This window comes from Talpa occidentalis, unplaced genomic scaffold (assembly GCF_014898055.3).
Source record: "Talpa occidentalis isolate TD23 unplaced genomic scaffold, MPIMG_talOcc4v2.1, whole genome shotgun sequence".
Classification (NCBI taxonomy): domain Eukaryota; kingdom Metazoa; phylum Chordata; class Mammalia; order Eulipotyphla; family Talpidae; genus Talpa; species Talpa occidentalis.
Genome location: NW_026555331.1, coordinates 106,818,643 through 106,834,648, shown reverse-complemented (window position 1 = coordinate 106,834,648; position 16,006 = coordinate 106,818,643). Strand labels below are relative to the sequence as shown.

At 43.3% G+C, this 16,006-nt stretch overlaps 1 protein-coding gene and 1 long non-coding RNA gene across 3 annotated transcripts in view; one reads left to right on the top strand and one right to left on the bottom strand.

The window, feature by feature from the left end:
- NOD1 (nucleotide binding oligomerization domain containing 1) overlaps positions 1 to 6,752 on the top strand; it is a 46,442-nt gene extending 39,690 nt beyond the window's left edge. For both annotated transcript variants that reach the window (XM_037509799.2, XM_037509800.2), the window contains exon 13: positions 5,325 to 6,752. In XM_037509799.2, the coding sequence (XP_037365696.1) occupies positions 5,325 to 5,397 (73 nt within the window). In that variant the 3' untranslated portion in view covers positions 5,398 to 6,752. The remainder of the gene's footprint in view (positions 1 to 5,324) is intronic.
- A 1,791-nt stretch (positions 6,753 to 8,543) lies between these two features.
- Positions 8,544 to 15,431, bottom strand: LOC119244065 (uncharacterized). Its single transcript, XR_008550782.1, has 5 exons — positions 15,307 to 15,431; positions 14,796 to 14,913; positions 12,692 to 12,766; positions 12,293 to 12,394; positions 8,544 to 8,770 (listed from the first exon to the last, which is right to left on the bottom strand). It is a non-coding gene; the product is annotated as an uncharacterized LOC119244065 (long non-coding RNA).
- Positions 15,432 to 16,006: the final 575 nt, after the last annotated feature.

Genomic DNA, 16,006 nt, shown 5'->3' with positions numbered 1-16,006 from the left:
CCTTGCACTTCATGGGAGGCAAACAGCCTGAGGAAGGGATTCCACTGAACATGAATCACTGTGGGACTCGTGAGTTTGAGGGGTGGACATGCTGGCCTGGAGTTTGGGGCTTATTCTTCACATTTTCTGGGCTTCCTAGGCCTCAGGAGCTACTTCTAGGCTGGATGTGAGCTGACTTGTGCTATTACTCAACTTCCTGTTTCTGCTTTGCAGACCTGCATTTGCTAGTAGGTGGAAACCACATTATTCTGGGCCAGGAGAATGTGGGGGCAGGGGTGGATTGTCTGTTAATAACTACAGTTTCAGCACCAGGTTTGGTGCTGGTGAATGCAGGTGACAGGACAGTAAGGGCCCTGGCTGCTAAACCTCAGCTGAGAACAGGGACCCTGTGTCCCTCAATGCAGGGGCTGGGATTTGCTTTTGACTTCGGGCCTGAGACAGCCCTGCAGTGCGAGGCTGCCACTCAGTGAGACCCTGGCAGGGGCGGAGGCAGATTTTCCTTGAGGATAGACCAGAGGACTCCCACTCGCACTGTGATCCCTGAGGTTCACAGAGCAGCCTCCTGCCAGCTCCAGTGCTCAGCACGGGGGTTTTCATTAAATACTTACTTTATAGTGGGGAGAGAAATTTCATAGTCAAAAAATAAAAAAAAAAGTTGAGGCACAGCTTCCTGATCTCAGCTCCTAGAAATACATTCTTTAAACTTTCCTTTGGAACTTATTAGTAGATTATAAAATCTGTTGCTGAGTTGCAACCAGCATTATTTAAAAAGTGAGTGAAGAATGGGTACTGGAGCACTTAGGGCATGGTGGGAAGCCGGGCATAGTGTGCATGCACAGCTGCCCCCCAATGTAAAATGTAAGGGTTATGGTTAAAAAAAATTTTGAGAAATAGCCCTAAGATGAGTCCACCACTAATAAGTCTGCTAAGCTACAGCATGTGGCCCTGCACAGCCCAGCCACTCCTCAGCTGGAAGCCACTTGCCAGCTCATGGAATTTCAGTTTACTTTCATCTCCTGCCATGTACACCCCTCAGAATCTTTCCCTAGAACTTCCTGCTGATTGCTATCTGAGGGCGACAGGCAGGAGGGGGAGGAAGGAGGCAGGCCGTAGAGCAGTGTGCAGGTGACAGCTGGCCCCCACTTCTCTCGGGGTTGGTAGGAGAGTTGTGAGGATATGCAGCTGCATTAGTCCTGTCAAACTTGAAAATGTGCAATTGCTGCCTCCCAGGGAACACTTCCTGCAGAAAGAACTTTGTATAGGGTCAGGTGATTTTAACTTCAAGGTGTGCTGTCTAGAGCCTGAAGGATTCACTTGTGCCAGGAGCGGATTCAGAAAGAGGGCAAGTGCGAGGACATGGAGCTGGCCTGTTCCTGTGTGCGCTCACTTCAGCCCCTGACTTGCCCCGTGTGTGACTTTATAGCGCCAGGACTGGGCTCTGCGAAGGCCCCAGGCGCTACCACACCGGCAGCTGGGAGTGGGGCATGGGGGGTTGGCAGAGGAGCCAGATGAGGGAGCAGCTCTCCTCGAGCCACCATGGACATGTGGATCCATCTCCCTGGTAAAAGTAATATTTGCAGTGGCATTTTTTTCAACCTCATCCAAAAAACTTGAAGTCTGAATACCCTCAGTGAGTTCTGCTGCAGAGACAGTTCAGTGACCTGACGTCGTAAATAACAGCATTTATTACAGTCCATTGTAACAACATTTTGTGAGGCTGTCTTCTGCAAGCTGTGAGCTCACTGAGGGTAGGACCCACGTCCTGGTCACCGCAGTGTATCCAGGGACTAGTGCTGCATCCTCACATTTGTATATTCATCACCGAAGCCCCTGAGTGCTACCACCAAGAATCCACTGGTGGACAAAATGGCCCTGCCTGCATGGATTGGCCATCTAGTGAGAGAACCATCGGACAGTAAAGAAAAAAAAACATCCAAATAGTTATTTAATTACAATTATGATAATGTTATAAAGGGAAAAGCTAAGAAGGAAACCTAATACAAGATGCAGTTGCAGGGAAGGTCTCCCTAAGGAAGCAGCATTTAAACTAAGGCACGATGAATAGGAGTCGGTCCTGAGGTGGGAGGAAGTATTCCGGGGAGGGAGAACAAGGTATGTAAAGGTTCTGGGACATGGTGTCCTCAAACTGCAAGAAGCTGATGTGTCCTAGGTTCAGAAAGTGGAAGAGGCGGGCAAAAGGAAGCTAAGGAGATAGGCAGAAGCTAGCCCATGAAAGCTCGTGGGGCATATTATATATTTTGTTCTTTATCCTAAAGCAATGGAGAGTCACGGAAGGGTTTGGAGCAAAGAGGAATGTGATCAGATTTATCTTATGAAAAGACCACTCTGGCTTCTCCAGGAAAATGTATCTGAGCGGCTCAGAGACCCTGTAAAGGGCTGTTCCAGTGATCCAGAGAAGAGATGATAGTGATCTGACCAGGATGATAGTGGTAAAGATAGGGAGAGGTTACAGGAAGGAAGCCTAGAGGTGTTTAGGAGTAGAATACTTTGTGATTAACGGAATATGAGATGAGGGGAAGGTGTCAGGGTTGACCTCTAGGTTACTAACTTGTGTAACTGGGTGAAAAATGGTACTGAGCTAAGAATTTCCAGGGAAGTATAGCTACTTTGAGGTGCCTGGAAAGTCCAGATGAATATGTCAAGGAGCGGGGAGAAGAGAGCTGAACTGTCGGTCACTGACATAGGGACGAGGCCTTGGCATAGATGAGGTCTAGTGGGTAAAAGCACCCACTCTAAAGCATGGAGGAAATTCATTATTTAGAGACCAAATGGAGGAGATTGTGGGAAAGGAGACTGAGGAACAGTGAGTAGGAGAAAACCATAGAGAATGAAATCAAGCCAAGGTAAGGCAGTGTTTGAAGAAGAGAGTCAAGAAGGCCCATGCTTACCTCACGTGGACACAACAAATATAGAGCTAAATGTGGAATATATCCACAGATATAAGGGACAAAAGGACCACACCAAAAATGATGGAAGCAGACACAGTTTCACCAAGAAACCACATACCTTATGCAGTGACCCACATATGGAGGAACCTCACAAACATGGAACTCCTGTGCTTGAAGAGTGAGCAGTTTTTTTTGTTTTTTGTTTTTTTGTTTTTTTTGTGGGACCCTCGCTGGTGGCCGGGGAACAAACTGGCGCTGCAGAGGCTGTGGGCAGCCTCGTAGCCCAGCACTCAACCGCTGCACCACCAGGGGAGGCCCAGGAGTGAGTTTTGCCCCATATCAGGCATCACAGCCCTTGGTACATGCATTGGAGCACAGACTCCCCCACCCCCAAAACATCTAGCTTTGCAAACCAACAGGATTTGGAACCAGGACCGAGACACAGTGGGAAAGGGAGAGTTTGCATTAAAGGGCAGATGCACATGCTCACTCACCCTGGGGCCCAGAGAAAAAGCTGCAGTTTGAAAAGTGCTGATGTCATACATGAAGGGGGTCTTATCAATTAATCTTAGAGTGTCTGTCAGGAGAGCAGGGGTCTTTTGGAAACCTCTCTGATAATAGTGGCACTGACAGACACATTTTGAGCTTATACTCTTAACTAGGCTAGAGCCTGTATACTTGCCCAGGGAATGCAGGTCGGGGAATACTCTTTGCATTTGCCCTTGACCTCACTACAAGTCACCTGTACTACCCAGAATGGAGAGTATCCACTCATCTAGAACTCCCAATTCTTGCAGCTGTCTTCAAGGGGACACCTCCATGTTGTTGCTGGGTCTGGAGGCTGGCAGGGTTTATGACTGAGAACCCACAGGGCCATACATGCTGGCATACTTTAAAAGCTGACACCTGGGCCTCCCTGGTGGTCATACAGCGGGTTGAGTGCAGGGCTGTGAAGCTGTCTGCAGCCTCTACAGCGTGAGTTCGATTCCAGGCTGGCCAGGGAGATTCCCACATGGTGCAGCAGACCTCTCCTGTCTCGCCTGCTGCTCCCCTCAACAGTGTTTTCTGTCTGTCTGCCTGTTCTGCTCCCCGCAGTCTCTGGTGAATCCTCTCACCCTCCTGCACTTCTGGCCTATACCCCAGTTCTTGTAAAAATAAATAAATCTTAAAAAACAACAACAACTTAAAAGCTGATACCTGAGGGTCTGGCCTTTAATCTGAAACTCAGAGCTAAAAGAAATCCTCCCACCTCTCCCTAACCGCCAACTTGGAACACTGACAGGTTTTGGTACAACTTCAACAACAAAGGCCTATGAAGAATAAATTAGGATGTTGAGACAATCACAAAAGTTCAAGAGACAACCAAAAAATAGGGCACAGTGGAATGATAATGTTCAATACATAGATAAGGACATTCTTTCAAGACTGGGAGAAGCCATACCAAAATGACTTCTTTTGCCTAGTACACAGAAATAAATACGGAGTTAAGCAAAACTACAAAATAGAGAAATGAAATTCCAAATGAAATAAGGTAAAACCTCAGAAAAAGACCTTAACACAATAGAGAGAAGGAGTCTGTCAGATAAAGTACTCAGAGTCATTGTTCATAAAGATGCTCATCAAACTCAGGAGAAGAAAAGGTGAATAATGTGAGAATTCAAACAAAGAGAAGTAGCAACAGAAGTCACAGATAACTAAGCTGAAAAATACACACACACAATGGAATATTATACAGTCATGAAAAAATGTTAGGGTATTTTTGGACACTTGCGACAACATGGATGAATCTTGAGGGTATTATGCTAAGTGAAATAAATCACATAAGGACAAATACTAGATAATTTCACTTATACACAAACCCTGAAAAAGCAAATAAGAGTCAACAGATTGATGGGTTACCAGAGGGGAGGAAAATGGGGGTAGGTAGGTGAAATGGGCGAAGAGTATCAAGCCATACAAAACTCCAGTTTCAAATTAAGTAATAAGGGGACTATAATCAATAATATTATATTGCAAATTTGAAAGTTGCTAAGATAGTAAATAGTCTTAGTGATGACCATGGAATAGTGTACACAAATGTCAAATCAATGTGTTGTACACCTAAAACAAAAATAACTATATTTCAGAAAAAGGAAAGGTCAGGACAGTTAAATGCTGTGAAGGTCAAGAAAGAAAAGTCCTGAAATTGTCATGAAATTCAGGTTTACAGAGGCTACTGGTTACCTTAGTGAGATTCAGTTCATAGGGTAATTAATGGTTGCTGGAAAGGATTAACGTCCACATCAAACAGGTACTTGAATAGAGCACGCACCTTAATTTCCTGGTCACATGAAGCACAAGGGCATTGGGAACCCATACTGGGAAGAAGAAGGCAGCAGTTGCTTATATTTTACCTGTGTTGTTTTTCTCCAATAGCCTAAATGGGAACTTGGTAAAGCCAGAAGAGATCAAAGTCTTTGAAGATGAGAAGAGGATTGTCTTTTTCTGAGCAGACACTTTACTGTGTGTGGGTCTCAGCCTAGGAGGCCGTTGTGGAGGAGACAGAACTCCAGGCACCTGCCTAGTGTTGAGCATCTGGACGGGTCTGCTGAGTCGGGGCTGCCCCAGCGCACTGCCTTTGTGATGCAAAGCAGCCTCCATGTGGACACTCTGATTGGCAAACTCCAAGGAGCTATTACAATTTTTCAGGAAAAATGCCCAGAAAGTGTGTCTTTAACTACTGTAAATATATTATGAAGATATGTTCATATGTGTTCATGATTTTTATCAAATACATTATTTTATCAGAAACTAGAAGGATAAGACTTGAGCTCATGCCAACACCTGCTCTAAGGACCCCTGGGTGTGGATTGGACACTGTGGTCTCCAGTGAAGTGTTGAGGACATGGTGCCAAGTTAGTGCCCTGGCTTCTTCAAGAAAAGGAGCCCGACGAACAAGTATCTTACCTGAAACATTCTCTTCCTCCTCAGTACCTGCTCATGTGTTGATATTATTTCTACTTCACTGTAGATACCGAGTTGTTTACAATGTGAAGATTTGACTTATTCAAGGTTTTGTAGCGAGTTGGTGCCAAGAAAAGGGCTAGTCACAGGCTTTTAGTTCTTGTGTTTCACACCTGCAGATAAAGTTCACTTGAAGCCCTTTGAGCCGGTCTAAGAGAAAGGACAATGCTTTCCAAATGGTGAAAGGCGTTCACATAATTAGGCTGACCTCTTCTGAAAGAAAAATACTACGGGCAAAGGTGTTCTGCCCCGGGAGACAAATCAAGGCCTGTCCTCTGAAAGGAGTAAGGCGTAGCTTGCCTTTGTGGTCCTGGCATCCAAACAGACTCTGTCTTCTTGTCCTCTTCTTGCCCAACTAGTTGAGAGGGTGACTGAGCTAGAGCCAAGACTCAGGTTGCTGCTGAGAAGCTGGATAGCTTGTCAGATGCTTATAGACATGGGGGACACTAAATGGGGGTTTGGGGTGGTGATAAAAGCAGATAACTTGTTCTTTTGCCAGTTGGTTTGTTAATAAAATGCTGAAACATTCTAAATGGTTGAATCTGGGATTTCTTAAAAGGCACTAGGCCTGGTAAGCATGCTGTGAACCCCAAGCCCCAGGCCTGACTCCCTCAGATGCACGCCCTGTATTAGGTGGTAAGAGGAGAACCTAATGGAGTGAGGGCAGAGGCTACTACAACAGTTTGATCCTTTGAAGGCCTTTTTACTGGCCAAGTGATCAAATGAAGCCAACGCAGTATGGAGCCCACTCCATCTGATCTCCAAATCCAAATAGGTAGCACCTCAGAGGAAATGATTTGTGAGCCAGTGGTGAATGACATCAGGATACATTGGCAAGGGTCAAATTCCAGGTAGGCCTGGAAGGTTGGATTTGATATGCATTGTCTTCTTTGCCTGTTCACTGCCGACTGGAAAACCCAGGAGAGCCTGTCCTCCACTGTGGCAAGAACTGAACTGCTAGGGGCCAAGTGTGAGAAGGTTCTCCAACAGTACCTTCGAGTTTCATCTTGCCTTTGCACAGCAGCCCATTAGGAAGGGCGCAGTTCTGGAAGTTGGCCCTGTACATTATGGGGCAAGCCCAGTCATGCAGCAATATGGGACCGTTGCCCTAGGTACTGCTTTGGTGGTTCTGCCACTTTGGTGGTGGCTATTCAACCACCCCTGGAGGCAACAACTCTCCCAACCACAAAATCAGGGCAGCAAATATTATGCCTAAAAGACACAAAGGAACGAGATGGAGCTGAAGTCCAAAGGTGCCTGGAACTGACTTCAGGCTTACCAAGTTAAAGAACCACACTTCTCAAGTGACAAAACTCATGCTAAATCACTAAACTTCAGAAATAAAAGTTTACTTAGAAACTACCAAGCATTACTGCCCTTAGAGACTATCAAAATTAAAATAAAGTTGCTGACTCTAAATGAATTAGAATGTCTGTTGGTCCTGGCTTAAACTCCACGTGGAAATACTTTGTTCTTACAGATGCTGAATGACAGAGCTTCTATTTATCTCATAAAAGTTCAGGCTACTAACTTGCTGGAAAGTTTCTCCACCACACATGGGTGAGGTTCTAAGCAGAAAAGTGCAGTCATTTCCTAATGAAGAAAAAAAAAAAAAAGAATTCTAGAAACTATTTCTTTCCACAGGACTTCAGACCTGCATTTATGGCATATTCACGCTGATTTGGAACTTCCTAGGAAAAATAAAAAAGTCATGTCAAGTTACTGTGTAGCACTGGTCCAGTCCTACGATATTGGAATCTCAATTTTCCCCTTAAAAAGAGGCAATCCAAGGGCCTCCCCAGTGGCGCAGTGGTTGAGCGCTGGGTTGCGAAGCTGCCTGCAGCCTCTGCAGCGCTGGTTCGATCCCCGGCTGCTCCCGGGCCACCGGAGGAGGGTCCCACATGGCGCGCAGACCTCTCCTGCCGCCCGCTGCTCCCCTCAGCAGTGTACTTCGGTCCTTCTGCCTGCTCTGCTCCCCGCTCTGGCTCTGGTGAATTCTCTCACCCTCCCGAGCTTCTGACTGTGCCCAGTGCTTGTATAAATAAATAAATAAATCTTTAAAAAAAAAAAAAAAAAAAAAAGAGGCAATCCAAGCATAGCGTCGTCCAGCATTCTGCTGCAGGGAAGGCAGCTGGTACAATCCCAAACACAGGGTCCCAGCTCAATGTGCTCTAGTCTACACAGCCATTATTTCTCATTTTCACTCACACTGCAAGCTCTCACTTTGGGGGAACACCCCAACAAGGTCAAATACGGGGCTGGAAGTTCTCAAATATTCAACATCAAGCTTCCTGCAATATCCAACCTTTGTCAGTGACGAGCTTAGACAGTAGTTTTCATTATTACTACCAAGGATCCCCACTACTTAAGCGTCACTCTCTGAGCAGAGGTGCATCTGTTTTCACTGCACAGTAACAGAACAGGGCAGGAGCCTGCACCAGCTCCTGGAGGTAGCTTGCCGAGCCCTCGTCAGACATCCCTTTCAGTTTCTGGCTGGACAAGAGCATCTGACTTGGCCTGTGGCTCCACTGGGTCACTCCAGGTGTGGTGCATGTCTGTTTCTAGTAATGAATTGCTCACTTACAGAAAAAAAATAAACAAACAAACCTTGAAGTTGTAAAGTAAAACCATGACCATTACCACAATCCATAAGAGAAAAATTTTAATGTAAGTGGAATTAGCTCCTGAGGAGGCCGAGGCTCATGTTACCACACAGATGGACTTGCAGCAGAGCTGCGGGGCCCAGGCGCCATCCCAGTGTCATTCTCTCAGCCTTAAAATCGAATTAACTGAATCCAATACCAGTTTAAAACTTTTAGAGGCACTAAGCACTGAAAAGATTATGGGTCCCCAATGATCTGTAATAAAAAAAAATTAATAGTAAATTAAAAGCAAGTGCAAGGATGTTAAACAAGTCTGATTCCCCCCCACCCCGTGACTACTTTGTTTTTTAGCAAGTGACAAATACCTCAAAGATTTTCCCTTAAATGCAAATCAAAACTACCATGAGATACCATCTTACACCAGTGAGAATGGCACATATTAAAAAAACTGGCAACAACAAATGTTGGCGAGGGTGTGGAGAAAAAGGAACTCTCCTGCACTGTTGGTGGGAGTGCAAACTGGTCCAACCACTATGGAGAGCTGTGTGGAGATTTCTGGGCCTACTAAACATAGAGCTTCCATAGGATCCAGCAATTCCACTCCTAGGTATTTACCCAAAGGACACAGAAACATCAATTCCAAAGAACACCTGCACCCCTATGTTTATAGCAGCACTGTTTACAATAGCTAAGCTTTGGAAACAACCCAAATGCCCAAAAATAGATGACTGGATCAAGAAGATGTGGTACATATACACTATGGCATATTACTCAGTGTTCAAAAAAGATAAACACATGCAATTTGCAGCAACATGGATGGCGCTGGAAGGGATCATGCTCAGCGAAATAAGCCAGAAAGAAAAAGAAAAATACCGGATGGTCTCACTGATAGCAGGAATCTAGAAAACTTAAATAAGGGACCAGGAAAATGAATAACTATAAGAAAGTGAAAATCAAAATCAACGAAAAACTATGAACCAGAGACACTCTATGGGGGGTGGGGGGCGGGGAGGGGAGGGATTGGGGTCAAAATAAGGGGGTTGCAATTGTATGGGGAATATAAAAATAAAATTTATTTTTAAAAATAAATTTATTAATTAAAAAAAGAATTATTCTAAAAACAAAACAAAAAAACATTTTTCCCTTGATCTTTTTCTGCCAATGCATTTTTGTTGTACATGTTAAAGAACAATTTTGATAATGATGCTTTTAGTAATACAATGCAAACACAGTTATTTTAATTTCTGCATGTCATCTTTCTGTGTTTTCCCTACTTTGAGACATTTCCCCCCAGTTTTTATAACTGTGATAAAATACATTTATAATTTGCCATCTAAACCACTTAAGTGTATGTTAGTGGTGTCGAACACATTCAAAATGCTGTGCCACCATCACCAGAACTCTTTTCTTCATGTAAAACCAAAACTCTGCCCATTAAACAATAATTCCCAACTCTTTCCTTCTCCTGGCTCCTGATAGCACCCCTCTACTTTATTTTCATACAGAGTTTGACTACTCTGGGTACCTCATATAAGTGAATCACACAGTATTTATCTTTTTGGGACTGACTGGCTTATCTCACTTAGCATAAGGCCTCAAGGCTGATTCATGTAACATGTAAGGATTTCCCTTATTTTTTTTTAAGGCTGAATAATATTTAAAGATTTCTCTGTATATAGTTTTAATTAAAGTATACAATCACAAGCAATTCTTTCACTTTCCTACAATGTTAACCTTTAAAATTACCATTTGTATTCTATTAGTTGGATAATCTGTTTAAATATGTTCCGAATGTTAGACATTTAGGTTTCCAGCTTGGTGTGGTGGAATAAGATTATCAAGTCAAACATTCATGCTATGAAATTTTCTTTTTCAACTTGTGTTCACCTGTTTTGGAAACAGAGTATTATGTAACGCCCAGCCAATTGTATTTGCCTTGAATAGGAATAAAACTCCCTGCCTCCTACAACATCTTAGACAGTGTTTAGCAGCGCCCCCTCCCCAGTGCCCACAACACACAGATATGTTACAGCTACAGATTGGCACTGGCAACAACTACAACTGCTTGAAGGCATGAATAATCCATAATTGGACATCTGTTTAAAAGTGATTCTATGCACTTTTAAATTGCTATTAGTATGCAGATATCATCAAAATCAGTTATCTTTGATTCTAAAAATCTATATATTTGTGTTAAAAGCCCTTGCTCTGCTTACACAAACCCAATCTAACTCATTAACATTGGTTCAAATGGAAATTACTCTCCCCAATAACCCTATGAAGTAGGAATTTTTTTATGAATGAGGGAACTGAGAACTAGTATTGATCTGTATCTTGTCTTATTAATCAGGATGTGCGTAAAATTGGGGGGAAAAACAAACCCCTTTAGCAAAGGATTTTTGGTACACAAAGAATATTGCACCTGGCTTAGCTGGGATTCTGCGCTCACTTAGTTAAAATCCCCTTACTCCAAACTGGAAACTTGTGTGGGAGAACAAAAGCACCTTGCTCAAGGTCACACACTTCACTACTGGTAGAACAAGAACTAGAACACAGGCCATTGGCTGCTTTTATTTTCTCTGTGTTCTGATAAAGCTTTGTGACCTTTAGTTCATTTCTGCAACTGACTTCCCGCCAAGTCCATTAAACTGATCCCAGTCCTGTAGGGCAAGTCAAAGTGAGCTCTTCTTGCAAGGACATATATGGGATCACTGTAGTATCTCTGGGATTCTTCAAGAATCCTGATCTTTTCTCCTCTATTCATGGTGGTAAAAGTTACAGGACCCTGGAGTCACCTTTACAAGCCTCACTGCCTGAGCTCTGCAATGCTAGGGACATCCTGGCAAATGTCAGGTGATTAAAAAGTCTGACTCTACAGAGGCAATGGCTTTGTTGCAGGCCATGTACCCTCCATGCCCCAGCCACGCAAATGGACCAATGGAAGTATGATGCAGAGGGCTGGAGGTCATATTTGGATGATGTTGATCACAAGAGGGCAGCATGTGTCCAACAATTCATCCAGTATGTAAGGACTAGAGGGATTCAACTGTATAGGGGCCCTGGAAACAGACACATTGTTTGAGTTAAGTAAGACTCAAGTCAAAGTACAAGGTATTGAAAGCAATTTCATCTTCAATCCATCCATAAGTTCAAAGACATTGGCAAGTGGGGATAATTGGCACTAAGACACTACAGAGCAGTGTCAGGGCAAATTCTCTGAATGTTAAGGATCTGGGTTCATGTCCCAGCACTGCCAATAGCTGCATGACCTTGGGCAAGTTACTTAGCTGTTCTGTGCTTTCATTTTCCATCCACACTGCTAGTGCTCCTCATGCAGGGATGTTTGGTTGTGAGGAGTAAATTAATATATGCAATGCACTTTAAACAGCATCTGACAAGTAACAAGGGCTCTAAAAGCAGTAATTCTTGTTATCAAATCGGAACTTTTCCTCCAGTACTGCCTTAGGCATGAGGAATAAGAGAAAGAAGGGGACCTTGCTGGGGCATCCTTCCTGCCCCTTCTTTAAGATATTTCTATTCTCAAACTGACAGCAAAATCTGGATGAATAAGCAGCTCAGAATCCAGAAGCCATTTCCAAGGCTTCTGGCTTCTGTGGGTTAAGAACGAACTATTCCCTATACTTGAAAATGTCTTCTTTTTTTTTTCATTATTATATTAAGGCATTGCATATCCAGTTTGTATGCAGACTAGGACAGCCAAAAGCCAATTTGCACATCCATTTGATTCACAAATTTAGAGTACATTATCTGGCTTACCACACTAAAAGCATATGGCAGAAGGTCATTTCTTTCTCTGATGTCAGCTCGGATCTCTGTTCCCAGCAGTCTTTTTATTCACTCATTAACTGATTCCCCTGCCTGCAGAATAAATGAATGAGTCTTGAGAGTCAGCGGGAGAAAAGAGCAGGAAGGGAAGTACAGAATAGAACAACTTGGGAGGGTGGATGAATTAAGCCCCAGAAACCTGGCTCCCGCCCACATTGTACCCTCCTATTGCTGTGCCCAGGAACTGGCCCTATGTGCTGGGGCCATCAGGCCAACATCTTGGGCACAAAGGTTCTATGGAGTCAGTAGCTCATGATGTACTAAGCAGCTGAGGGGAATGCTCAAGCTGCCCACTGCTACTTTGAGATTTCCCGTTGGGTACTCACTTACTAGGCACTGTGGAAGATCTTTTTCCTTCTGCTGAGAGAGTGCACTTACTTCCAGTTAATATTTTCCCAGGTGAATCTATTCATGGTAAACAAAATCATCCATTTGAATCAACTTGTCTGCTGTTTCTCAACCTTTTTTTCCCCCCATTATTTTCTTTTTAAGCCCCCCCTCCCACCATGAAATTCTACCACCACAAATATAATAATTCTGTTTACTTTGGCCCTTTGGAGAGCCACAAACCACTGAATATGTAAGTTCCTTTTTGTTCCCCAAGAAACAATTTTACCCCTTAAGAGTATTATGAATGCTGGGTCTAGTTAAACCCTAGGTAATTCTTGTCAACTTTGCCATCTCCAAGTATCCCTCTCATTTAATGGCTATCTGTTTTCATGCATTATTCAGCTCCTGAGTCAATACATCCTAATAGTTATAAAATTAACATTCTCATTCTCCCTTTTTGCTCTTTTGTTCTGAAAATCATTTTAATCTATGTGCAAAAACTTGGCTTATGTTATTTAAAAAGAAAGGCTTTATAAAGGGAACATGTTGTCCTAACAGGGACAGTTGCTGTCTGAAGCACTCTGGCACCAGCAGCTTCAGAGCTGAATTTCCTTGAGTGTCCCCGGTTACTGCCACATCTTTGGGTAGAACTTGAGGCTGACCAAATTTGCCCTTGCTTTTGTCCCACTTCATTTTTTTACTTCCTGGTTCTCCTACCCACACTCTCACCCCCTGCATGGGGCCCAGGAAATGTCCAGAATTCCCCTTCAGAAACAGAACTCAGGTCTCTGTCTGCCCTAGACTGCCTACCTCCCACGTCAGCCCTCCCCACACAACGCTGCTCTGCTAAGCTCAACTAGCTATCAGGACATTACACCAGTTCAAGTAGTTCAAAATAAAATACAACTAATAGGATTACCGCTGCCAGACAATTTACGATGTATTTCACAATAGAAGCTGACTGATCAAAATATTCTCCAATTAGACAATAAACCTAGAGAAACCTCAGATCAAATTAATCTTCATGTCTCCTCAGCTATCTCCCACAACTGCAGGGTAATTCTAGAATGAGGTTGGCTTTTCTGAAAGTATTTTTTTTTTTTAAGATTTATTTATTTATTTATTTATTTATACAAGCACTGGGTACAGTCAGAAGCTTGGGAGGGTGAGAGAATTCACTACAGCCAGAGCGGGGAGCAGAGCAGGCAGACTGATGAAGTACACTGCTGAGGGGAGCAGCGGTTTGCGGCAGGAGAGGTCTGCGTGCCATGTGGGACCCTCCTCCAGTGGCCGGCGAGCAGCCGGGGTTTGAACCAGCACTGCAGAAGCTGCAGGCAGCTTCGCAACCCAGCGCTCAACCGCTGCACCACCGGGGAGGCCCTCTGAAAGTATTTGATCCTTGCAATGTTTCAAGCAGAACTGAGCAAGTCCGTTCATTTGCCCATCCATTTCACAAATAAATATGGAGCACCTACTTCATGTCAGGCACTGTACTTGTTGCCAGGAATATAGTGGTTAGTGTCATCACTGGGATGACACTTTCGCTCTATTTACAGTTCAGTAAGTTATACTGTTATTGTTTCATGGATGTTTGGCATGAGACTTGACTTTTGGGTGAGAAACAGAACTTCATTATTCACAAACCAGAAGCCAGTCAATGGAGGATGAAAAGGTTTCAATAAAGAGGTTATAGTCAACATTGTTAGATGTTTTTATAAGGTAAAAAGGTTAGTCCTGAAAAATTCCCATGAATTTAGTGATATGGAGGTCATGATCACCTTAATAACAGCTTGCTAAGGAACCCAAATGACAGCAAGGAACCCAAATGGAGTGGACTGAGAAGACGAGGGCCCCTTTCAAGCAGGATGATGTAAAGGAGAAGAGACAGGACAGTAGCTCAAAGAGGTCATGGAGTTGAGAGAGAATTATGTCATTTGATTTAACAGAAGAAAGAGATAAATGTTAATGGGAAAGATGATAACTGGGAGGGAGAGGTAAGTGTAGGAAAGAGGCAGTAGTTGAGAATGTGAGGCTCTTGGGAAGATAAGGTAGGCTGGGGTTTTCATCATAGATGAGTGCATTTCACACAGGAGGAAGAGCTTACCATGAAAAGAGCAAGAAAGGAGAAGACAGGTGCAGAATAGATGGCTTATGAGGTCAGGAGTAGGATGTTGATGACTCTCAATGTCCAGGGTTAACGCAAGCCTCTGTTAAATAATCACCTCCAGAAAAGAGGAGAGCAAGAACACATCAGAGTAGAATATATTTCTTCTAAATGTAAAAACGTTTTTATAGGAGGGCTTTTGCCCATTTCAATTTCTTGCAAGTTTGGAAACAAATGGTATTAAGTGAGGAGCATTTGTACCTTCCCCCAACTCCCAGTCCTCAGGATGAAGGCTCCAGGGCCTACCATCACTGACCACAGGGAAGAAGTCAGTGACACCAAGAGATTATTATAATTATGGTCAACTCCCACAAAAGGGTCATAGTACTCAGACCCTCTTCTAATCATATGTATATGCCCTCCCCTCGCCCCTCCATGCTGCTCATAATAATCTTATGAGGTTGAGGAAACTGAGTACAGAGAATTGAAGGGAACTTTCCCAAGTACACACAGCAAGAGAGATGGCAGATATCCCCACACAGGCAGTCTGGCTCCAGAGTTGATGTATTTAACCACTTATGCTGTGTTGCTACCATTAGGAAGAACTTGATCATGAGATAACCACAGATGAGTAGAGGCAAGAGAACCTAAAGGGAAAGACGTGGGAGACACTAAGTGAAGATGGGAGGGTGGGGAGGAAGCAGGAGTGAAAAGGAGAATGGGAGGCAGTCTGAGAGAAGTGGGGAAAGTATTTCTATGCTTCCTCCAAATTTTTATTATGAGCGATTTCAAACCTATAGAAAACTTGAAATAATACAAATGAACATCCACATACTATATATATTAACAAGTATTAAGGTTTTACCAGATTTTTCACTCTATATTTTAGTGTTTCTTTCTTTTTGCTGAAGCATTTGCAAGCACATTATATACCTCATGAGACTTTATGTTCATACTTTAGCATGCATCTCCCAACAGGCAATTTCCTACTAAACCTAAATTTATGGCATATTAATAAATACTTCATTCTTTTAAGTCTGAAGAGTAAAAAATGAAATTGTCAGTTATACCTCAATAAAACTGGAATTAAAAAAATAATTATGGGGTTTTAAAAAATATCCTGCGCTGGGCTCCAAGGACTTTAGTCTACTTCATTTGATCCTCACAGGAACCCAATGAGGAAGACTATGGTAATTATTTGCATTTTATAT